Source organism: Nerophis ophidion, linkage group LG22 (genome assembly GCF_033978795.1).
Source record: "Nerophis ophidion isolate RoL-2023_Sa linkage group LG22, RoL_Noph_v1.0, whole genome shotgun sequence".
NCBI classification, from domain to species: domain Eukaryota; kingdom Metazoa; phylum Chordata; class Actinopteri; order Syngnathiformes; family Syngnathidae; genus Nerophis; species Nerophis ophidion.
In genome coordinates this window covers 2,702,273-2,728,583 of record NC_084632.1, presented here as the reverse complement: position 1 = coordinate 2,728,583, position 26,311 = coordinate 2,702,273, and the positions used below count along the sequence as shown (strand labels likewise).

At 33.5% G+C, this 26,311-nt stretch overlaps 1 protein-coding gene and 1 long non-coding RNA gene across 3 annotated transcripts; both read right to left on the bottom strand.

Annotated features, from left to right (window-relative positions):
* Position 1: 1 nt before the first annotated feature.
* On the bottom strand, positions 2 to 16,489 carry LOC133540405 (C-C motif chemokine 25-like). Of its 2 annotated transcripts, none has more exons than XM_061882986.1 (6): positions 16,399 to 16,489; positions 8,968 to 9,037; positions 8,723 to 8,791; positions 690 to 807; positions 504 to 606; positions 2 to 410 (listed from the first exon to the last, which is right to left on the bottom strand). In XM_061882986.1, the coding sequence occupies exons 3-6, from the start codon at positions 8,784 to 8,786 to the stop codon at positions 390 to 392; spliced, it is 306 nt and encodes a 101-aa protein (XP_061738970.1). In that variant the 5' UTR covers positions 8,787 to 8,791; positions 8,968 to 9,037; positions 16,399 to 16,489; the 3' UTR covers positions 2 to 389. The 2 variants fall into 2 exon arrangements, with proteins under 2 accessions (XP_061738970.1, XP_061738971.1); XM_061882987.1 differs by having other exon boundaries at positions 8,723 to 8,828; positions 16,399 to 16,477.
* On the bottom strand, positions 5,602 to 8,716 carry LOC133540408 (uncharacterized). Its single transcript, XR_009803628.1, has 2 exons — positions 8,093 to 8,716; positions 5,602 to 7,551 (listed from the first exon to the last, which is right to left on the bottom strand). It is a non-coding gene; the product is annotated as an uncharacterized LOC133540408 (long non-coding RNA).
* Positions 16,490 to 26,311: the final 9,822 nt, after the last annotated feature.

Sequence of the window (26,311 nt, the reverse complement as noted above, 5' to 3'; positions counted from 1 at the left end):
CCCCCCCCCTCCTTCCTCTCACGCGAGACCCACCCAGGAATGGGCCGATATATCCCGTCTCCATTGTAGAACCTTTTGTGTCAGAAAATTTAAAATACAAAATTCACTTTTTTGTGCCTTTTCCAGCTCAAATGTGCTCATTGTCGATTCTTAGTGAAACTATGTTGATATGAATATGAATTACATGAATATTTGAGGGCTCTAAAGTCCAAAAGCTGTCCGATACTGACTGATTTCTTGCAGGCTCCACACAGGAAATAAAAGAAAAGTTCCAATGTGCCTCCGCTTCCCAAAATAGAAGACGTGTCCCGATCTATCTCACATTCTTTTGTCAGTGACAGGAAATAGCACATTTACTGGCGTGCTGGAAGATTTATGACGTTTCATTTTTATCTCCTGCTGATTTTCGCCTAGTGGGAAGAAAACCAAACAAACCAAAAAAAAAAAGTTGAGTATTTTTCATTAGAAAAGTCCCATATTGTGTAATATTTACTGATATTTACCCTGGCGTCCACAGCCTCCTTCAGCTTCTTCACCCACTTCCTGCCTGGGTCGGCGCAGACGGTGCGCTGTTTTTTACGGTCCGGCGTGGCCACCATGGTAAAGCTGCACACATCACTCACGGTCACCGGCTTTTCCAAGTCGGAAGCAAAACAAAAAGCAAAAAAAAAGCAGATTTGAAGACTCACACGACAGCACTGATGTTGCAGTCTCCGTCTGTTTCCTGTAGCCTGTAGCTCTCGATGTAGTCGATGGCGTTGGCTCTCATCCGACGCACGTGGCCCAGGCAGCAGTTGCCATAGGAACCTGTGGCGGAGGTCAGGTCGCACGAGGTCATCAGAGGACGAGTAGCAGCAAAAAAAAAAAAAACACTCCCCACTGTGAGTAGGAGTTTTTCTTTTGTATTGTTGAACTTTAAGCGTGAGAAATAAGCTTTGGGTTCAGTCCAGGATTAGAGTTACAAGTCGGAATAAAGTCGTCCCTCGCCGCATTTTGCTTTCAAATTTATGGCTCCATTTAGCGTTAATTTTTTTGGTCTTAAATTAAGGTTCTTTATTAAAAAGGTACTTAAAAAAATGTATTTACATCCAAATCATGATTTTTATTTATTCCAATTCTAAATCAATTAATCATTTTTAATTATATATATATATATATATATATATATATACAAACCCCGTTTCCATATGAGTTGGGACATTGTGTTAGATGTAAATATAAACAGAATACAATGATTTGCAAATCCTTTTCAAGCCATATTCAGTTGAATATGCTACAAAGACAACATATTTGATGTTCAAACTCATAAACATTTTTTTTTGTACAAATAATCATTAACTTTAGAATTTGTTGCCAGCAACACGTGACAAACAAGTTGTAGAAGGTGGCAATAAATACTGATAAAGTTGAGGAATGCTCATCAAACACTTATTTGGAACATCCCACAGGTGTGCAGGCTAATTGGGAACAGGTGGGTGCCATGATTGGCTATAAAAACAGCTTCCCAAACAATGCTCAGTCTTTCACAAGAAAGGATGGGGCGAGGTACACCCCTTTGTCCACAACTGCGTGAGCAAATAGTCAAACAGTTTAAGAACAACCTTTCTCAAAGTGCAATTTCAAGAAATTTAGGGATTTCAACATCTACGCTCCATAATATCATCAAAAGGTTCAGAAAATCTGGAGAAATCACTCCACGTAAGCGGCATGGCCAGAAACCAACATTGAATGACCGTGACCTTCCATCCCTCAGACAGCACTGTATCAAAAACCGACATCAATCTCTAAAGGATATCACCACATGGGCTCAGGAACACTTCAGAAAACCACTGTCATTAAATACAGTTGGTCGCTACATCTGTAAGTGCAAGTTAAAGCTCTACTATGCAAAGAGAAAGCCATTTATCAACAACATCCAGAAACGCCGCCGGCTTCTCTGGGCCCGAGATCATCTAAGATGGACTGATGCAAAGTGGAAAAGTGTTCTGTGGTCTGATGAGTCGACATTTCAAATTGTTTTTGGAAATATTCGACATCGTATCATCCGGACCAAAGGGGAAGCGAACCATCCAGACTGTTATCGACGCAAAGTTCGAAAGCCAGCATGTGTGATGGTATGGGGGTGTATTAGTGCCCAAGGCATGGGTAACTTACACATCTGTGAAGGCACCATTAATGCTGAATGGTCCATACAGGTTTTGGAACAACATATGCTGCCATCTAAGCGCCGTCTTTTTCATGGACGCCCCTGCTTATTTCAGCAAGACAATGCCAAGCCACATTCAGCGCCTGTTACAACAGCGTGGCTTCGTAAAAAAAAGAGTGCTGGTACTTTCCTGGCCCGCCTGCAGTCCAGACCTGTCTCCCATGGAAAATGTGTGGCTCATTATGAAGCGTAAAATATGACAGCGGAGACCCCGGACTGTTGAAAGACTGAAGCTCTACATAAAACAAGAATGGGAAAGAATTCCACTTTCAAAGCTTCAACAATTAGTTTCCTCAGTTCCCAAACGTTTATTGAGTGTTGTTAAAAGAAAAGGTGATGTAACACAGTGGTGAACATGCCCTTTCCCAACTACTTTGGCACGTATTGCAGCCATGAAATTCTAAGTTAATTATTATTTGCAAAAAAAAAACAAAGTTTATGAGTTTGAACATCAAATATGTTGTCTTTGTAGCATATTCAACTGAATATGGCTTGAAAAGGATTTGCAAATCATTGTATTGCGTTTAATCAATCAAGGTTTAGAGTTGGGGTTAAGATTAGGTAGTTTGGGGTTTTGTTTACACAGAAGGTAAGGGTTTACAGATAAGGATATCGTTGAGTTGGCGTTAGAGTCTATCTATCTGGACAATGATGTCATGTGACATGGTTTCACTGGTAAGAAAAGTGAAAGAGAAACAGTTTTTGAGATGAGTTGGTCATATTTATGGTTAGAACTCTTTATTTACTCCTTCACTAATCAACCCCCTTCTCCTCATTAGAGGCTGTAATCAAAGAAGGAATGTGGATGATGAAAAACAGACGGTTGCTGCCTTGGACGCCGTTACTTTGTCCACGGAGCAGTAAGTGTTTGGAAAACAACAACCCAGAAGAACGAAACGACTCGATTCCCAGAGGAATTACGTGGGAATGCTCCCATGCTGACTGAATGTTGGAGTTTGACTTGATTCGAACATGCGAGCATTGAACATGACGCATCACAATTTCCAGTTTCTCTATTCAAGATGTTCGAAAAGGAGTAGTAAGAAGCATAGCTTATTTAAATCCTACTACTTCTATTTTACATAACAGTTGTTAAAACTCTGAATGTGTTGTGAATGTAAGAATAGTTTGAATGTCGGAGGGTTTGAATTTCCAGGTTAAACCACAATGTCACATGTTGTAGGTGATGTCGACACGACAATACTCCAACACCAAGTGGAAGACAAAGCAGGTTTAAATAGTAGCTGGCTGATTGACACCAGGTGTGGCCAGGGGCCAATCAGCCACAGCTGAGGGGACACAGCACTCAGGGAGACAAACAGGAAACCGAACCAAAACAAGAGCGCTGACAGGAAGTACAACCAACACAGAGGAAAAAGTAAAACACAACCAAACTGTTAGGGGCGAGCCTGACACAGATTTTGGTTTGGAACTTGGCAAAGTGTTAGTTTGAGTGTCCAGGATGAGTGGAATATATCGATGTTGGAATGGTTAGAATCGGTTGAAAAATGTGGAAATGGTGGAAGTTTGAAAAATGGCCAATTGATTTTGTATGGGAAAAATGTCCCAGAAAATCTGGAATTCTGGGAAATATGGGAATTGTTTTTTGTTTTTAGAATTGTTGAACATTCATTTCAATGGGAATTTCATAAAAATTTGGTAATTCTGGGAAAAGAGGGAATTTTTTGGAAAATGGTAAAAAAAACTTGAATGTTGTGAATGGTTGGTGTTGGAATTTTTCAAAAGGGTCGAGAAATGTTGAAGTAGTAACATTTTTAATTGAGAAATTGTATTAGGGAATTTCTGGAATTTTGGGAGAAATGGACATTTTTCCAAAACTCGAAAAATTCCAGATTAAGAGGAATGTTTTGACAGTGAAATGTTTTAAGTGGGTTGAAAAATGTGGAAGGAGTCGTCGACAGAAAAAAGGGTGAAAATAGAGTTTGGAAAAATGGGAATTTTGGGAATTTTTACGAACTTGGAAAATGATATTTTGAATGTCCAGAATGAGTGGAATATGTTGAAGGTGGAATGGTTCTAATTGGTTGTAAAATGTTGAAATGGTGCAAGTTTGAAAAATGGCCAATTCATTTTTGAATGGTAAAAATGTCCCAGAAAACCTGAAATTCTGGGAAATATGGGAATTTTTTTTTATTTTTAGAATTGTTGAACATTCATTTCAATGGGAATTTCATAAAAAAATGGTAATTCCGGGAAAAGAGGGAATTTTTTGGAAAATGGTAAAAAACTTGAATGTTGTGAATGGTTGGTGTTGGAATTTTTCAAAAGGGTCGAGAAATGTTGAAGTAGTAACATTTTTAATTGAGAAATTGTGTTACGGAATTTTGGGAGAAATGGAAATTTTTCCAAAACTCGAAAAATTCCAGATTAAGAGGAATGTTTTGACAGTGGAATGGTTTAAGTGGGTTGAAAAATGTGGAAGGAGTCGTCGACAGAAAAAAGGGGGAAAATAGGGTTTGGAAAAATGGGAATTCTAGGAATTCTTACGAACTTGGAAAATGATATTTTGAATGTCCAGAATGAGTGGAATATGTTGAAGGTGGAATGGTTCTAATTGGTTGTAAAATGTTGAAATGGTAGAAGTTTGAAAAATGGCTAATTAATTTAGTATGGGAAAAATGTCCCAGAAAACCTGAAATTCTGGGAAATATGGGATTTTTTTTTTTTTTAGAATTGTTGAACATTAATTTCAATGAGAATTTCATAAAAATTTTGTAATTCCGGGAAAAGAGGGAATTTTTGGGAAAATGGTAAAAAACTTGAATGTTGTGAATGGTTGGTGTTGGAATTTTTCAAAAGGGTCGAGAAATGTTGAAGTAGTAACATTTTTAATTGAGAAATTGTGTTACGGAATTTTGGGAGAAATGGAAATTTTTCCAAAACTCGAAAAATTCCAGATTAAGAGGAATGTTTTGACAGTGGAATGTTTTAAGTGGGTTGAAAAATGTGGAAGGAGTCGTCGACAGAAAAAAGGGTGAAAATAGAGTTTGGAAAAATGGGAATTCTGGGAATTTTTACGAACTTGGAAAATGATATTTTGAATGTCCAGAATGAGTGGAATATGTTGAAGGTGGAATGGTTCTAATTGGTTGTAAAATGTTGAAATGGTGGAAGTTTGAAAAATGGCCAATTCATTTTTGAATGGTAAAAATGTCCCAGAAAACCTGGAATTCTGGGAAATATGGGTTTTTTTTGTTTTTTTTTAGAATTGTTGAACACTAATTTCAATGGGAATTTCATAAAAATTTGGTAATTCTGGGAAAAGAGGAAATTTTGGGGAAAATGGTAAAAAACTTGAATGTTGTGAATGGTTGGTGTTGGAATTTTTCAAAATGGTTGAGAAATGTTGAAGTAGTAACATTTTTAATTGAGAAATTGTATTACGGAATTCCTGGAATTTTGGGAGAAATGGAAATTTGTCCATAACTCGAAAAATTCCAGATTAATAGGAATGTTTTGACAGTGGAATGTTTTAAGTGGGTTGAAAAATGTGGAAGGAGTCGTCGACAGAAAAAAGGGTGAAAATAGGGTTTGGAAAAATGGGAATTCTGGGAATTTTTACGAACTTGGAAAATGATATTTTGAATGTCCAGAATGAGTGGAATATGTTGAAGGTGGAATGGTTCTAATTGGTTGTAAAATGTTGAAATGGTGGAAGTTTGAAAAATGGCCAATTCATTTTTGAATGGTAAAAATGTCCCAGAAAACCTGGAATTCTGGGAAATATGGGGATTTTTTTTTTTTTTTTAGAATTGTTGAACATTCATTTCAATGGGAATTTCATAAAATTTGGTAATTCCGGGAAAAGAGGGAATTTTTTGGAAAATGGTAAAAAACTTGAATGTTGTGAATGGTTGGTGTTGGGATTTTTCAAAAGGGTCGAGAAATGTTGAAGTAGTAACATTTTTAATTGAGAAATTGTATTACGGAATTTTGGGAGAAATGGAAATTTTTCCAAAACTCGAAAAATTCCAGATTAAGAGGAATGTTTTGACAGTGGAATGTTTTAAGTGGGTTGAAAAATGTGGAAGGAGTCGTCGACAGAAAAAAGGGTGAAAATAAGGTTTTGAAAAATGGGAATTCTGGGAATTTTTACGAACTTAGAAAATGATATTTTGAATGTCCAGAATGAGTGGAATATGTTGAAGGTGGAATGGTTCTAATTGGTTGTAAAATGTTGAAATGGTGGAAGTTTGAAAAATGGCCAATTCATTTTTGAATGGTAAAAATGTCCCAGAAAACCTGAAATTCTGGGAAATATGGGTTTTTTTTGTTTTTTTTTAGAATTGTTGAACACTAATTTCAATGGGAATTTCATACAAATTTGGTAATTCCGGGAAAAGAGGGAATTTTTTGGAAAATGGTAAAAAACTTGAATGTTGTGAATCGTTGGTGTTGGAATTTTTCAAAAGGGTCGAGAAATGTTGAAGTAGTAACATTTTTAATTGAGAAATTGTGTTACGGAATTTTGGGAGAAATGGAAATTTTTCCAAAACTCGAAAAATTCCAGATTAAGAGGAATGTTTTGACAGTGGAATATTTTAAGTGGGTTGAAAAATGTGGAAGGAGTCGTCGACAGAAAAAAGGGTGAAAATAAGGTTTTGAAAAATGAGAATTCTGGGAATTTTTACAAACTTGGAAAATGATATTTTGAATGTCCAGAATGAGTGGAATATGTTGAAGGTGGAATGGTTCTAATTGGTTGAAAAATGTTGAAATGGTGCAAGTTTGAAAAATGGCCAATTCATTTTGTATGGGAAAAATGTCCCAGAAAACCTGAAATTCTGGGAAATATGGGGATTTTTTTTTTATTTTTAGAATTGTTGAACACTAATTTCAATGGGAATTTCATACAAATTTGGTAATTCCGGGAAAAGAGGGAATTTTTTGGAAAATGGTAAAAAACTTGAATGTTGTGAATGGTTGGTGTTACAATTTTTCAAAGTGGTTGAGAAATGTTGAAGTAGTAACATTTTTAATTGAGAAATTGTATTACGGAATTCCTGGAATTTTGGGAGAAATGGAAATTTGTCCATAACTCAAAAAATTCCAGATTAATAGGAATGTTTTGACAGTGGAATATTCGGTTTAAGTGGGTTGAAAAATGTGGAAGGAGTTGTCGACAGAAAAAAAGAGTGAAAATAGGGTTTGAAAAATGTGAATTCCGGGAATTTTTACGAACTTGGAAAATGATATTTTGAATGTCCAGAATGAGTGGAATATGTTGAAGGTGGAATGGTTCTAATTGGTTGTAAAATGTTGAAATGGTGGAAGTTTGAAAAATGGCCAATTCATTTTTGAATGGTAAAAATGTCCCAGAAAACCTGGAATTCTGGGAAATATGGGGATTTTTTTTTTTTTTTTAGAATTGTTGAACATTCATTTCAATGGAAATTTCATAAAATTTGGTAATTCCGGGAAAAGAGGGAATTTTTTGGAAAATGGTAAAAAACTTGAATGTTGTGAATGGTTGTTGTTAGAACTTTTCAAAAGGGTCAAGAAATGTTGAAGTAGTAACATTTTTATTTGAGAAATTGTATTACGGAATTTCTGGAATTTTGGGAGAAATGGACATTTTTCCATAACTCGAAAAATTCCAGATTAAGAGGAATGTTTTGACAGTGGAATGTTTTAAGTGGGTTGAAAAATGTGGAAGGAGTCGTCGACAGAAAAAAGGGTGAAAATAGGGTTTGGAAAAATGGGAATTCTGGGAATTTTTACGAACTTGGAAAATGATATTTTGAATGTCCAGAATGAGTGGAATATGTTGAAGGTGGAATGGTTCTAATTGGTTGTAAAATGTTGAAATGGTGCAAGTTTGAAAAATGGCCAATTAATTTTGTATGGGAAAATGTCCCAGAAAACCTGGAATTCTGGGAAATATGGGAATTGGTTTTTGTTTTTAGAATTGTTGAACATTCATTTCAATGGGAATTTCATAAAAAATTGGTAATTCTGGGAAAAGAGGGAATTTTTTGGAAAATGGTAAAAAACTTGAATGTTGTGAATGGTTGGTGTTACAATTTTTCAAAATGGTTGAGAAATGTTGAAGTAGTAACATTTTTAATTGATAAATTGTACTACGGAATTCCTGGAATTTTGGGAGAAATGGAAATTTGTCCATAACTCAAAAAATTCCAGATTAATACGAATGTTTTGACAGTGGAATATTCGGTTTAAGTGGGTTGAAAAATGTGGAAGGAGTCGTCGACAGAAAAAAAGAGTGAAAATAGGGTTTGGAAAAATGTGAATTCCGGGAATTTTTACGAACTTGGAAAATGATATTTTGAATGTCCAGAATGAGTGGAATATGTTGAAGGTGGAATGGTTCTAATTGGTTGTAAAATGTTGAAATGGTGCAAGTTTGAAAAATGGCCAATTCATTTTTGAATGGTAAAAATGTCCCGGAAAGCCTGGAATTCTGAGTCGAGTGCAGCGTACGATCGCTGGCTTTGTTTATGCGTGTAAATCAGCCAAACCCGGGGAGGTACCCACCTTGTGCCAAACACAGCGTGGTGCAGAAGATGATCAGCAGGGACAAAAGAGCTTGGAGTTTCATGTCGGCTGTGCAGAAAGAAAGAGTGTCGGGCAGCTGTGACTTCTGGACACAATTGGCAAAGTGGATGGAGAGGCAGGGATTTGTTTCTCACTTGTCACCTGGGATAGTGGGCGTGGCTACATGTGTGTGGGCGGAGTGTGTGCGTGTGTGGGAGGTGTGAATGATTGTGAATGAATATCACCTGCACTTGTCTGGCTTGTTTGGAGAAAGTGTGAACCTGGCCGCCAATACTTCTGTTGACCACGAAAGGACTGCAAAGGAAGCACAAACCATCTGAATGTAAAGTATTGTATTTTTACTCAAAGGGACAACAAATCACCCTCAAAACAGCAATAATTATTTCATGTTGCATCCTTGGACCTAACGTGTCGGACTGAGCCCTGCTTTCCACTATCAGTGACTAATTGGTTTTGATAGTCACACAACTGTGGACCCGGTCATTATCACCGTGGAATGTTGCCGACTTTACTGCACTAGTCACCAACATTGTTTGTCCTTCATACCTCACATGTGAATAATGCTGTATAATAGACTGTATACATGTTATTCACACCTGAATAATGCTGTATAATAGACTATTTATGTTATTCACATGTGAATAATGCTGTATAATACATTGTATACATGTTATTCACATGTGAATAATACTGTATAATAGACTGTATTTATGTTATTCACATGTGAATAATGCTGTATAATAGACTGTATACATGTTATTCACATGTGAATAATGCTGTTTAATAGACTGTATTTATATTATTCACATGTGAATAATGCTGTATAATAGACAATGTATATATTCACATGTGAATAATGCTGTATAATAGACTGTATACATGTTATTCACATGTGAATAATACTGTATAATAGACTGTATTTATGTTATTCACATGTGAATAATGCTGTATAATACATTGTATACATGTTATTCACATGTGAATAATACTGTATAATAGACTGTATTTATGTTATTCACATGTGAATAATGCTGTATAATAGACTGTATACATGTTATTCACATGTGAATAATGCTGTTTAATAGACTGTATTTATATTATTCACATGTGAATAATGCTGTATAATAGACTGTATACATGTTATTCACATGTGAATAATGCTGTTTAATAGACTGTATACATGTTATTCACATGTGAATAATACTGTATAATAGACTGTATTTATGTTATTCACATGTGAATAATGCTGTATAATACATTGTATACATGTTATTCACATGTGAATAATATTGTATAATAGACTATTTATGTTATTCACATGTGAATAATGCTGTATAATAGACTGTATACATGTTATTCACATGTGAATAATGCTGTTTAATAGACAATGTATATATTCACATGTGAATAATGCTGTATAATAGACTGTATACATGTTATTCACATGTGAATAATGCTGTTTAATAGACTGTATTTATAGTATTCACATGTGAATAATGCTGTTTAATAGACAATGTATATATTCACATGTGAATAATGCTGTATAATAGACTGTATACATGTTATTCACACCTGAATAATGCTGTATAATAGACTATTTATGTTATTCACATGTGAATAATGCTGTATAATACATTGTATACATGTTATTCACATGTGAATAATACTGTATAATAGACTGTATTTATGTTATTCACATGTGAATAATGCTGTATAATAGACTGTATACATGTTATTCACATGTGAATAATGCTGTTTAATAGACTGTATTTATATTATTCACATGTGAATAATGCTGTATAATAGACAATGTATATATTCACATGTGAATAATGCTGTATAATAGACTGTATACATGTTATTCACATGTGAATAATACTGTATAATAGACTGTATTTATGTTATTCACATGTGAATAATGCTGTATAATACATTGTATACATGTTATTCACATGTGAATAATACTGTATAATAGACTGTATTTATGTTATTCACATGTGAATAATGCTGTATAATAGACTGTATACATGTTATTCACATGTGAATAATGCTGTTTAATAGACTGTATTTATATTATTCACATGTGAATAATGCTGTATAATAGACTGTATACATGTTATTCACATGTGAATAATGCTGTTTAATAGACTGTATACATGTTATTCACATGTGAATAATACTGTATAATAGACTGTATTTATGTTATTCACATGTGAATAATGCTGTATAATACATTGTATACATGTTATTCACATGTGAATAATATTGTATAATAGACTATTTATGTTATTCACATGTGAATAATGCTGTATAATAGACTGTATACATGTTATTCACATGTGAATAATGCTGTTTAATAGACAATGTATATATTCACATGTGAATAATGCTGTATAATAGACTGTATACATGTTATTCACATGTGAATAATGCTGTTTAATAGACTGTATTTATAGTATTCACATGTGAATAATGCTGTTTAATAGACAATGTATATATTCACATGTGAATAATGCTGTATAATAGACTGTATACATGTTATTCACATGTGAATAATGCTGTTTAATAGACTGTATTTATAGTATTCACATGTGAATAATGCTGTATAATAGACTGTATACATGTTATTCACATGTGAATAATGCTGTTTAATAGACTGTATTTATAGTATTCACATGTGAATAATGCTGTATAATAGACAATGTATATATTCACATGTGAATAATGCTGTATAATAGACTGTATACATGTTATTCACATGTGAATAATGCTGTTTAATAGACTGTATTTATATTATTCTTATGTGAATAATGCTGTATAATAGACAATGTATATATTCACATGTGAATAATGCTGTATAATAGACTGTATACATGTTATTCACATGTGCATAATGCTGTTTAATAGACTGTATACATGTTATTCACATGTGAATAATACTGTATAATAGACTGTATTTATGTTATTCACATGTGAATAATGCTGTATAATACATTGTATACATGTTATTCACATGTGAATAATATTGTATAATAGACTATTTATGTTATTCACATGTGAATAATGCTGTATAATAGACTGTATACATGTTATTCACATGTGAATAATGCTGTTTAATAGACAATGTATATATTCACATGTGAATAATGCTGTATAATAGACTGTATACATGTTATTCACATGTGAATAATGCTGTTTAATAGACTGTATTTATAGTATTCACATGTGAATAATGCTGTATAATAGACTGTATACATGTTATTCACATGTGAATAATGCTGTTTAATAGACTGTATACATGTTGTTCACATGTGAATAATGCTGTATAATAGACTGTATACATGTTATTCACATGTGAATAATACTGTATAATAGACTGTATACATGTTATTCACATGTGAATAATTCTGTATAATAGACTGTATACATGTTATTCACATGTGAATAATGCTGTATAATAGACTGTATACATGTTATTCACATGTGAATAATCCCGTATTTATTTATATATAGATTTATTTATATGGACTGTATTTATGTTATTCACACGTGAATAATGCTGTATAATAGACTGTATACATGTTATTCATATGTGAATAATGCTGTTTAATAGACTGTATACATGTTATTCACATGTGAATAATCCCGTATTTATTTATATATAGATTCATTTATATAAACTGTATTTATATTATTCACATATGAATAATGCTGTATAATAGACTATACAGTATTTATATCATTCACATGTGAATAATGCTGTATAATAGACTGTATACATGTTATTCACATGTGAATAATGCTGTTTAATAGACTGTATACATGTTGTTCACATGTGAATAATGCTGTATAATAGACTGTATACATGTTATTCACATGTGAATAACACTGTATAATAGACTGTATACATGTTATTCACATGTGAATAATCCCGTATTTATTTATATATAGATTTATTTATATGGACTGTATTTATGTTATTCACACGTGAATAATGCTGTATAATAGACTGTATACATGTTATTCATATGTGAGTAATGCTGTTTAATAGACTGTATACATGTTATTCACATGTGAATAATCCCGTATTTATTTATATATAGATTCATTTATATGGACTGTATTTATATTATTCACATATGAATAATGCTGTATAATAGACTGTACAGTATTTATATCATTCACATATGAATAATGCTGTATAATAGACTGTATTTATATTATTCAAATGTGAATAATGCTGTATAATAGACTGTATTTATATCATTCACATGTGAATAATGCTGTATAATAGACTGTACAGTATTTATATTATTCACATATGAATAATGCTGTATAATAGACTGTACAGTATTTATATTATTCACATGTGAATAATGCTGTATAATAGACTGTATTTATGTTATTCACATGTAAATAATGCTGTATAATAGACAATTTATATTATTCACATGTGAATAATGCTGTTTAATAGACTGTATACATGTTATTCACATGTGAGTAATGTTGTTTAATAGACTGTATACATCTTATTCACACGTGAATAATCCCGTATTTATTTATATATAGATTTATTTATATGGACTGTATTTATGTTATTCGCATGTGAATAATGCTGTTTAATAGACTGTATACATGTTATTCACACGTGAATAATGCTGTTTAATAGACTGTATACATGTTATTCACATGTGAATAATGCTGTTTAATAGACTGTATACATGTTATTCACATGTGAATAATCCCGTATTTGTTTATATAAAGATTAATTTATATGGACTGTATTTATATTATTCACATGTGAATAATGCTGTATAATAGACTGTATTTATGTTATTCACATGTGAATAATGCTGTATAATAAACTGTATTTATGTTATTCACATGTGAATAATGCTGTAAAATAAACTGTATTTATATTATAAACATGTGAATAATGCTCTATAATAGACTGTATTTATGTTATTCACATGTGAATAATGCTGTTTAATAGACTGTATACATGTTATTCACATGTGAATAATCCCGTATTTGTTTATATAAAGATTAATTTATATGGACTGTATTTATATTATTCACATGTGAATAATGCTGTATAATAGACTGTATTTATGTTATTCACATGTGAATAATGCTGTATAATAGACTGTATTTATGTTATTCACATGTGAATAATGCTGCATAATAGACTCTATTTATATAATCCACATGTTAAAAAAAATACCCAAGTGTTTATTGCCTATTGTGAGCGAACTGTGGTGCTGAATTCCCCCCAGGGATCAATAAAGTACTTTCAATTCTATTCTATTTTTGCACCACGGACCGGTTTAACGTAGGCATTATTTTCCAGGACAGGCTTTCCACTCGTGCCAGATGAATACAGCAAAAATAAGTGCATGAAAAATACAACACAGAATTAGCCCTGGACTTGTTTCTTTGCAATGAGTTTGCAGATGGAAATCGACCTCCGGCTACAATCGTTCACATTGATATCATACATGTTCATTAATGTGCGTTACATCATGTCACTTAAGTTATACAATATAGAACAAATGGAAAATCCCTAGGAGGAGTTTTATAGTACGCCTATAAACTTAGACTAAGACTTTCACTTCCTTTCATTGTCATATAAATTTCAACTTTACAGCACAGATAAGAAAGAGATTTTGTTGCTGTAGCTGGTTGTTGCGTAGGATACAAGCGCAATATAGCAGGGCTCTCAAACGTGTGGCCCACGTGCTGCAAGGGACGTTATTTTGCGGCCCTCACCTTGATGTGAAAATTCTATGTTACTGCGGCCCGTGGGTTTTATATTAATGGCGCTTGACAGCATCATGCTTGCCAACCGTCCCGATTTTTCCGGCAGACTCCCGAATTTCAGGGCATCCTTTCTCTCAAATTTCTGTTGATCTCTTACCCAAACACCAACGTTCAAAGGGTGCCGTAATGGCGTTCCCTTTAGCGCCCTCTACAAGCTGTGCAAACAGGGTGCCAGCCAGGTCATATGTTGTATCTGGCTTTTCAACATACACGTATGTGACTGCAAGGCATGCTCGGGCAACAGCCATACAGGTCACACTGAGGGTGGCCGTATAAACAACTTTAACACTGTTACAATATGCAGCACACTGTGAACCCACACCAAACAAGAATGACAAACACTTTTCGGCAGAACATCCGCACCGTAACACAACATAAACACAACAGAACATACAGTGGGGCAAAAAAGTATTTAGTCAGCCAGCGATTGTGCAAGTTTTCCCACTTAAAATGATGACAGAGGTCTGTAATTTTCATCATAGGTAATGTGGGAAAAAATACAGGAATTCACATTGTAGGAATTTTTAAGAATTTCTTTGTAAATTAGGGTGAAAAATACAGATTTGGTCAACCATTCAGGAGGTTTTGGCTCCAGATCTCAGGATACATGGCCCCATTCATTCTTTCCTTAACATGGATCAATCGTCCTGTCCCCTTAGCAGAAAAACAGCCCCAAAGCATGATGTTTCCACCCCCATGCTTCACAGTAGGTATGGTGTTCTTGGGATTGGGATGCAACTCAGTATTCTTCTTGAGTTTATACCAAAAAGTTCTATTTTGGTTTCATCTGACCACATGACATTCTCCCAATCCTCTGCTGTATCATCCATGTATCCATTTTGCTATAAACTCAACTCCTCGTGTTGAGGACGCAAGCTCCGCTCATGTCTACGGTAAGAGCCGACTTATTACCACCATTTTCTCACTGAAACCTGCCGGTTGACATGTTGTTGGGAACCATGTTCGCTTGACCGCTCTGTTCCATAGTAAAGCTTCACCTTCCATTAGTGAAATTCGTTTTAAGTATTAAATGAACCAAAATATGACTTATTATATCTTTGTGTAAAATATTGGACACAGTGTGAGATGCGATGAATTGTTAATTTTTTTTAATTTATTTTGTGTATTAACGTTTTTAATGAGGGATTTTTAATCACTGCTATTTTCAAATTGTTACTAATATTGATAATATTAATTTTTGTTTCACTACTTTTAGATTGTACCGTGTCATGTTTGTGTGTCCTCAAGTCCTCAATTGCTCTGTTTATTGCAATTCTGAATGTTGCTGGGTCGGGTTTGGTTTTTGAATTTGATTGTATTATTATGTATTCATAAAAATAAATTAAATTTTTTAAAAAAAAGTAACGCTTCACCTTCGGGAATGTGAACAAAGAAACACCGGCTGTGTTTGTGTTGCTAAAGGCGGCCGCAATACACCGCTTCCCACCTACATCTTTCTTCTTTGACGTCTCCATTATTAATTGAACAAATTGCAAAAGATTCAGCAACACAGATGTCCAGAATACTGTGGAATTATGCGATTAAAGCAGACGACTTTTAGCCGTGATCGGTGCTGGAAGAACATGTCCGCTACAACCGGTGACCTCACACGCACGCGTCATCATTCCGCGACATTTTCAACAGGATACTTCGCGCGAAATTTAAAATTGCAATTTAGTAAACTAAAGCGGCCGTATTGGCATGTGTTGCAATGTTAATATTTCATCATTGATATATAAACTATCAGACTGCGTGGTCGCTAGTAGTGGCTTTCAGTAGGCCTTTAGTCACATTAGTCACGCATAACAGTTTGTAAATGATGCAGAGAAACTTACCTGCTGCTCACGTTCACCACAATTCCTGCAGACAAACTGAAGTGTATTGTCTTTGCACCCCTTTTGTGCACATATTACCCCCTCCTCCTTTTACCTCCCACTACGGGCACACACACACGTTTTTTTTATTTGCCGCTCCTCCTCCCCTAACAAGCAGCAAGTTTTGCAAATGCGTACTTTAACATGTTGTGCAATGTCAATGACTTTTATAGCAAAATGTTTGCTTTTGGCTGAGCAAAGTGTACGCTGTGCTGTACATTTATTTTGTTGGTATTACTCATGTAAAGTACGTCTGGAAAAGAGAAATTGTATGTTTGTATTCGTGTGAATATTAGGTGTGGGAAAAACAAACTGTATTTAATGTGACTATTAAGTGTGGAAAAAAAGAAACTAACGTATTTCCTAGAATTGCCGCCGGGGCGCTAATTAATTTAAAACCTCTTCTCACTCTGGGCCTTACCAAAAGCATGCGATAAATTTAGGCCTGCACTTATAAATTTGAGTGTGATGTAAGGATACCATCATGAAAAGCACACTTAATAAAAAAAATGTTTATTATGGTCTTACCTTTACTTATAAATGAAGTCCATGCGCAGCTCCTTCTGATCAAAAGCATCAATAACTTGTTTATAGAAGTCTTCCTTATCTTTCTTCAGTTTTAAAAGTCTCTCTGTCTCGATGGAGATCTTCCTTTATTACCTCCTGCTTCGATTGAAAGTCCAGTTTAGAAAACTATTTTATTTTAGATGTGTAATCCTCCATGTTAAAAGTGCAAGCGAGAGGAAAAAACAAACGATCGCTGCTTGTTGTCACTTCTTCTGCAGCCGAGTAGTCGCAAGAAGGATCACTAGCGCCCTCTACCACCAGGAGGCTGGAGTCATTTAATGACTCATATTTGACACACGCAGCTACGGTATATTAATAAAACATAGCTGCTTACTGTTCTTTTTAGCATATTCAATAGCTTGGACCTTAAATCCTACTGAATAGCTCTTAATCTTCTTCCCTTTATGCGATTTCAAATGATTGAAATCAGCCTCCTCCATTTTGAAAATGATGACAGGTGAAGTGTCACTCGTGACGTGACGAGTTTGACCCGGAGGAAATTCTAGGCATATGCTAATTATTTGGCGAAACGAGTTTGACCCGGTGGAAATTCTAGGCAGGCGTATACAATATACCCAACGGCAATTCAAGGAAATACGGTATGTAACGTGAATATTAAGTGTGGAAAAGAGAAACTGTATTTATGTTGATATTATGTGTGGAAAAGAGAAACTATGTTAATATCTAATGTGATTGTTTAGTGTGGAAAAGAGAAACTATGTATTTAATGTGACTATGATGTGTGCTTAAGAGAAAATATGTCAATATTCAATGTAAATACTGTGTGTGGAAAAGAGAAAATATGTTTGTGTATAATGTAAATAGGCGTGGAAAGAGAAACTATGTTTGTGTTTATGTTAGTGCTAAATGTGGAAAAGAGAAACTATATTCGTCTTTCATGTAGATATGTGTGAAAAAGAGAAACTATGTTAATATTTAATGTGATTGTTAAGTGTGGAAAAGAGAAACTATATATTTAATGTGACTATGATGTGTGATTAAGAGAAAATATGTCAATATTCAATGTAAATACTGTGTGTGGAAAAGAGAAAATATGTTAATATTTAATGTAAATGTTATGCGTGGAAAGAGAAACAATGTTTATGTTTATGTTAGTGTTAAATGTGGAAAAGAGAAACTATTACATGTGTGAAAAAGAGAAACTATGTTAATATTTAAAGTGCTTGTCAAGTGTGGAAAGGAGAAACTATGTTAATATTTAATGTGACTATGATGTGTGCTTAAGGGAAAATATGTCAATATTAAATGTAAATACCGTGTGTGGAAAAGAGAAAATATGTTTGTATATAATGTAAATAAGCGTGGAAAGAGAAACTATGTTTGTGTTTATGTTAGAGCTAAATGTGGAAAAGAGAAACTATATTTGTCTTTCATGTAGATATGTGTGAAAAAGAGAAACTATGTTAATATTTAATGTGATTGTTAAGTGTGGAAAAGAGAAACTATATATTTAATGTGACTATGATGTGTGCTTAAGAGAAAATATGTCAATATTAAATGTAAATACCGTGTGTGGAAAAGAGAAAATATGTTTGTATATAATGTAAATAAGCGTGGAAAGAGAAACTATGTTTGTGTTTATGTTAGCGTAAAATGTGGAAAAGAGAAACTATATTTGTCTTTCATGTAGATATGTGTGAAAAAGAGAAACTATGTTAATATTTAATGTGATTAAGTGTGGAAAAGAGAAACTATGTATTTAATGTGACTATGATGTGTGCTTAAGAGAAAATATGTCAATATTCAATGTAAATACTATGTGTGGAAAAGAGAAAATATGTTTGTGTATAATGTAAATGTTATGCGTGGAAAGAGAAACTATGTTTGTGTTTATGTTAGTGTTAAATGTGGAAAAGAGAAACTATGATATGTGTGAAAAAGAGAAACTATGTTAATATTTAAAGTGCTTGTCAAGTGTGGAAAAGAGAAACTATGTTAATATTTAATGTGATTGTTAAGTGTGGAAAAGAGAAACTATGTATTTAATGTGATTATAGAGAAAATATGTCAATATTCAATGTGAATACTATGTGTGGAAAAGAGAAAAAAGTTAGTATATAATGTAAATATTATGCGTGGAAAGAGAAACTATGTTTCTGTTTATGTTAGTGTTAAATGTGGAAAAGAGACACTATATTTGTCTTTCGTGTAGATATGTTTAAAAAGGAGAAACTATGTTAATATTTGATGTAAATATGTGAAGAAAAGAGAAACTACATTTGTATTTAATTAATGGGAAAAAACTGTTTTATTTAATGTGAATACTATAATACTATGTGTGTAAAAGAAAAATATCATGTTTGTATTTAATGTGAATATTATGTGTGGTAAAGAGAAAAAAAGTTAGTATATAATGTAAATATTATGCGTGGAAAGAGAAACTATGTTTCTGTTTATGTTAGTGTTAAATGTGGAAAAGAGACACTATATTTGTCTTTCATGTAGATATGTTTAAAAAAGAGAAAGTATGTTAATATTTAATGTAAATATGTGAAGAAAAGAGAAACTACATTTGGATTTAATTAATGGTAAAAAACTGTTTTATTTAATGTGAATACTACGTGTGTAAAAGAAAAATATCATGTTTGTATTTAATGTGAATATTATGTGTGGTAAAGAGAAACTATGTTTGTATTTAATGTGACTACTGTGTGTGAAAGAAAACTGTGAAATTTAACAACTTGTGTGGAAAAGAGAAACGGTCTTTCGTGTAAATGTGTGTGAAAAAGAAAAATGTGTTTATGTTTGATGTAATTATTATGCGTGAAAAAAGATTACCTGTATGTTTATTTTTATTGTGAATATTATGTGTGGAAAAGAGAAACAATTTTATATTTAATGTGAATATTATTTGTAGAAAATAATACAATAATATAATAAAAATAATATTACGTGTGGAAATGATATTGTTTTAATGTGAATGTTATGTTTGGTAAAGAGAAACTATGTTGTATCTAATTTGAATAAAATGTGTGGAAAAGAGAAACTATGTATTTAAAGGGAATATTATTTGTGGGAAAAGAGAAACTGAATATGTTTATATTTAATGTAAATTTTATGTGAGTAAAAGAGAAACTGAATGTTTGTATTTAATGCAATCATTTTGTGTGAGAAGGATGGAACATGTTCATATTTAATATGAATATTGTGTGTAGAAAAGAGAAACTACATTTGTGTTGAATTTGAATATTATTCATGAAATGGTTTTATTTAATGTGAATACTAACTGTCGTAAAGATAAACTGTATGTTTATATTTATGTGAATATTGTGTGGGAAAGGGAAATTATATATTTTCAATGTGAATGTTATGTGTGGAAAAGAGAAACTATATATGTTTATATTTAATGTAAATGTATGTGGGGAAAAGAAAAAAAATGTATGTTTGTATTTAATGTGAATATTATGTGTGAGAAAAACGTAATATGCTTATATATAATATGAATATTGTGTGTAGAAAAGAAACTACTTTTTATTTAATTTGATAATTATGAATGAAATTATTTTTTTTATTTGTGAATACTATGTGTCGTAAAGATAAACTTTGTTTATATTTATTTGAATATTACGTGTGGAAAAGAGAAATTGCGTATTATAAAGTGAATATTATGTGTGGGAAAGAGAAAGTTTATGTGTTTATATTTAATGTAAATGTTATGTGGGGAAGAGAAACTGTATGTTTGTATTTAATGTGAAAATGTGTATTATTTATAAGCTACAATCCCCGTTTCCATATGAGTTGGGAAATTGTGTTAGATGTAAATATAAACAGAATACAATGATTTGCAAATCCTTTTCAAGCCATATTCAGTTGAATATGCTACAAAGACAACATATTTGATGTTCAAACTCATAAACTTTATTTTTTTTGCAAATAATAATTAACTTAGAATTTCATGGCTGCAACACGTGCCAAAGTAGTTGGGAAAGGGCATGTTCACCACTGTGTTACATCACCTTTTCTTTTAACAGCACTCAAACATTTGGGAACTGAGGAAACTAATTGTTGAAGCTTTGAAAGTGGAATTCTTTCCCATTCTTGTTTTATGTAGAGCTTCAGTCCTTCAACAGTCCGGGGTCTCCGCTGTCCTATTTTACGCTTCATAATGCGCCACACATTTTTGATGGGAGACAGGTCTGGACTGCAGGCGGGCCAGGAAAGTACCCGCACTCTTTTACTACGAAGCCACGCTGTTGTAACACATTGCTTGGTATTGTCTTGCTGAAATAATCAGGAGCGTCCATGATAACGTTGCTTGGATGACAACATATGTTGCTCCAAAACCTGTATGGACCATTCAGCATTAATGGTGCCTTCACAGATGTGTAAGTTACCCATGCCTTGGGCACTAATACACCCCCATACCATCACAGATGCTGGCTTTTACACTTTGCGCCTATAACAATCAGGATGGTTATTTTCCTCTTTGTTCCGGAGGACACCACATCCACAGTTTCCAAATATAATTTGAAATATGGACTCGTCCTACCACAGAACACTTTTCCACTTTGCATCAGTCCATCGTAGATGAGCTCGGGCCCAGGAAAGCCGGTGGCGTTTCAGGATATTGTTGATAAATGGGTTTTGCTTTGCATAATAGAGTTTTAACTTGCACTTACAGATGTAGCGACCAACTGTAGTTACTGACAGTGGTTTTAAGAGGTGTTCATGTGGTGATATCCTTTACACACTGTCGGTTTTTGATGCAGTATCGCCTGAGGGGTCAAAAGTCCGTAATATCATCGCTTACGTGCAGTGATTTCTCCAGATTCCCTGAACCTTTTGATGATTTTACGGACCGTAGATGGTAAAATCCCTAAATTCCTTGCAATAGTTCGTTGAGAAATGTTGTTCTAAAACTGTTTGACAATTTGCTTACAAAGTGGTGACCCTCACCCCATCCTTGTTTGTGAATGACTTAGCATTTCATGGAAGCTGCTTTTATAGCCAATCATGGCACCCACCTGTTCCCAATTAGCCTGCACACCTGTGGGATGTTCCAAATAAGTGTTTGATGAGAATTTCTCAACTTTATCAGTATTCATTGCCACCTTTCCCAACTTCTTTGTCACGTGTTGCTGGCATCAAATTCTAAAGTTAATGATTATTTGCAAAAAAAAAAAAATGTTTATGAGTTTGAACATCAAATATCTTTGTAGCATATTCAACTGAATATGGCTTGAAAAGGATTTGCAAATCATTGTATTCTGTTTATATTTACATCTAACACAATTTCCCAACTCATATGGAAACGGGGTTTGTACGTCCATATTTCATGTGAATATTAAGTATGTAAAAAACAAACTGTATTTATGTTATTATTATTATGTATGGAAAAGAGAAACTAAATTGTTTTTTAATGTGAATATTATATGAGTAAAAGTGTTTTATTTAATGTGAATACCATGCACGGCCCGCGACCCCAAAAAGGGACAAGCGGTAGAAAATGGGTCGATGGATATTCATATTTAATGTGAATATTATGGGTTGGAAAGACAAAATTACAGTGGAGGAGTTCAAGTACCTTGGAGTCTTCTGCACTAGTGAGGGACGAGTGGGTCGATACGGCGTCTTGCAGTGATGTGGACACTGTATCGATCCGTCGTGGTGAAGAAAGAGCTCGGCCGGAAGGCAAAGCTCTCAATTTACGTGTCGATCCACGTCTTTATCCTCATCCTCCGTGTGGTGGCGAGGTTCCCCCTTAAAGACAGGGTGGGCAGCCAGGGCTTTTCTGCTTGGGCTGCTGCCCCCGCGACCCAACTTGGGATAAGCCGAAGAACTGTACATTTATATTTATTGTGAATAGTATGTGTGGAAAAGAAAAAAACTTAGCTTTGTATTAATTTGAAATGTTATTTTTGTAAAATAACATTATAGTTGTGTGGAAAAGAAAAACCACGCTCATGTTCAACATGAATATTATGTGTGGAAAGGAAGAAAAATGCGGTGCTGGTGGTCACTTCTTTATCCCCTGCAAGGATTTCATTGCATCCAGATGTTGACCAAGGATTGCTGATGTTGCTTGGCTCAAACATGAAATATGACTCGTGACGAGCTTGTGGGAAATATAGCAAACACAGATTTGTGCATAGACTGTCAAACATAAATGTACAGTTCAGTTTTATTGCTGTCAACAGAGCTGGCGGGCTGGAGTCTACCCCGGCTGAGTTCTGGCACGCCTTTCCTTCTCCTACAGTTGCCAGGTAAGAACTTCTTGCTGAACGATGACACTTTCTCCACACTTTTCTGCCATCAGAAGACATAACTAAGGGAACAAAGGCCACTCAAAAGAACCAAAGCAAAGACCTGCTACCTATTTTTCTTTCACTGATTACATAACAATCATATTTGTAATATTCTTGTCGTATAGTGGTGTTTCTAAAAAAAAAAGTATTCAATACGCAGAAGGCCTGCATTATGTAATCACAACATTGACAATATTGAGTTAAAAATAAACACTGTTGTACAATAACCAACCCAGAGAGCAATGGGGACATCTGGTGGTTACTTGCTGCACTGCTTCGACCAGTTTGTCAACATTTGAGGCACAGTTGCAGCAATGGGGACATCTGGTGGTCACTTGCTGCACTGCACCGACCAGTTTGTCAACATTTGAGGCACAGTTGCAGCAATGGGGACATCTAGTGGTCACTTGCTGCACTGCACCAACCAGTTCATCAACATTTGAGGCCCAGTTGCAGCAATGGGGACATCTGGTGGTCACTTGCTGCACTGCACCGACCAGTTCATCAACATTTGAGGCACAGTTGCAGCAATGGGGACATCTAGTGGTCACTTGCTGCACTGCACCAACCAGTTCATCAACATTTGAGGCCCAGTTGCAGCAATGGGGACATCTGGTGGTCACTTGCTGCACTGCACCGACCAGTTCATCAACATTTGAGGCACAGTTGCAGCAATGGGGACATCTAGTGGTCACTTGCTGCACTGCACCGACCAGTTCATCAACATTTGATGCACAAGTTGCCTTTAATATTGTTATGAAAGCGTCATAGAGTAAAATGTTTTACTTCACCTTTTAAACAAAATAAGCTGACATTATTTGTATGGCGCCACAATACAGAAAAGTGCAGTAGCAAAATACAAAAACAATAAGCAAATTGTTATTGGAAAAGCACATTTCTAATATGCTGTGTCTGCTCTGTGTGATAAAAAAAAAAAATAAAAAATAAAAAGAGATAATTAACCAGCTAATTTTTTAGGCAACACTTTAATTTGTCTGGCAAAAAAAATATTTTTAATGGGTGTTTTTTATTTATTTATTTATTTTTACATTTTCATAGTGTACAGTAGTTCACTTAAAAATAAAATCAATTTGCCTAAATCTTTATCCTTCATGTCAAAATAATAAATCCATTGTTTTGCGTTTCATAACTTAACTACAATACAGTATTTCAGGTAAGTAGTCTGACATAAAAGGCTTTTAAAACTAGAGAAATGTGATAAAAGTCAATCCTGGCATCCTTAGCTTGAAATAATCTTTCTCTTTTTTATTTTTATTTTTTTATGGAAGCCTTAGTTATAATAATGAGATAACAAGTCAATAGTATGAGATAAAGTTCAAATGATGGGCTGTGAAGTCAAAAACATGAGCTGTCGAAAGCTTTAGTTAAAAAGTCATAAATATGGAATAGAAAATAAATCTTAATTATTATAATAATAATACATTTTACTTATATGGCACCTTTTTGGGCTCTCGAGGACACCGTACAAAATCAAAACAATAATATTAATTGGATAAAAACAACAACAAAGATCGAAAACATTTACAATGACTAAGCAGTCAGGAAAAGGTGTGTTTTGAGTCTTGATTTGAAAAGAGATATTGAGTCTATAGACTTTCGTAACTTATAAATTACGAAATTATATAACGTCAAAATTATGAAGAAAAAGTAGAAATTATGAAAAAAAAATCGAAATTATGACCTCCATACGTACCTCCATTTTCTACATAAAAAGTTGAAATTAGAAAACTAAGTAAAAGTAAGAAAAGTAAATACGGGATGAAGTCGTAATTATGAAAAAAAAAAAAAAAAGTCCAAATTATTAGATAGAAGTTACAATTATGAGGTAAAGTCACAATTATGAGGTTTTAAAAAAATCACAATTATGAAATAGTCATAAACATGAGATAAAAAGTCATAAATATGAAATAAAACGTCGAAATAATAAGATAAAGTAAAAAAGTATAAGATTAAAAAAGTCAATAGTATGAGATAAAGTTCAAAGAGGCATAAAGTAAAAAAACATGAGATGTCGAAAGCTTTAGTTAAAAACTCATAAATATGGAAAAGAAATCCAAATTACTAAATAACGTGGAAATTATGGGATGAAAAGTCATAATTATGATATTAAAAAATAGAAATTATGACCTCTACATAAAATGTTGAAATCAGATAAGGAAATCGAAATTATGAAATAAAAAAATGAAATTATATAATTACCGTATATAAATAAAACGTGGTCATATTCACGGTTAAAAAAAAGTCGAAATTATTAGATACAAGTTACAATTATGAGGTAAAGTCGTAATTATGAAGTTTAAAAATCATATATATGAAATAAAACGTCGAAATAATGAGACAAAGTAAACAATATGAGATTTAAAAAATTCAGGTATTATTAAATATGATACAAAGTCAATTATGAGATTAAAAAGAAGAAATTATAACCTCCATCCTTCCTTTCATGTTCTACATAACACGTCGAAATTAGATAAGGAAATTGAAATTATGAAATAAAAAAAAGGAAATTCTATAATTATATAATTAAAACGTGGTCATATTAACGGTTAAAAAAAAGTCAAAATCATTAGATCCATCCATTTTCTACCGCTTATTCCCTTTTGGGGTCGCGGGTGGCGCTGGCGCCTGTCTCAGCTACAATCGGGCGGAAGGCGGTGTACACCCTGGACAAGTCGCCACCTTATCGCAGGGCCAACACAGATAGACAGACACAAGTCACAATTATGAGGTAAAAACATAATTATGAAGTTTAAAAAAATAATATTTCTGAAATAATTCATGAATATAAAATACAATGTCGAAATAATGAGATAAAGTAAAAATTATGAGATTAAAAAACTGCAGGTATTATTAAATATGATTCAAAGGCAATTATGAGTTTAAAAAGTAGTATTCATTAATTTTATACTTTTTGTCTCGTAATTGCGACTTTATCTCATAATTTCGACTTTCTACTTCATGGTTACGACTTGCCATTGGGATGTTTTCATTTTTTATTGGCGCAAACTGGCTTCTATATG

Excerpts from the sequence above, each read along its gene's own strand:
- LOC133540405 (XM_061882986.1), bottom strand. The coding sequence starts at position 8,786 with ATGAAACTCCAAGCTCTTTTGTCCCTGCTGATCATCTTCTGCACCACG. Across the intron at positions 607-689 it reads TGCAACATCAGTGCTGTCGT|CTTTACCATGGTGGCCACGC; the intron begins GTGAGTCTTCAA and ends TGATGTGTGCAG. Across the intron at positions 411-503 it reads AGGAGGCTGTGGACGCCAGG|GCGAAAATCAGCAGGAGATA; the intron begins GTAAATATCAGT and ends TCTTCCCACTAG.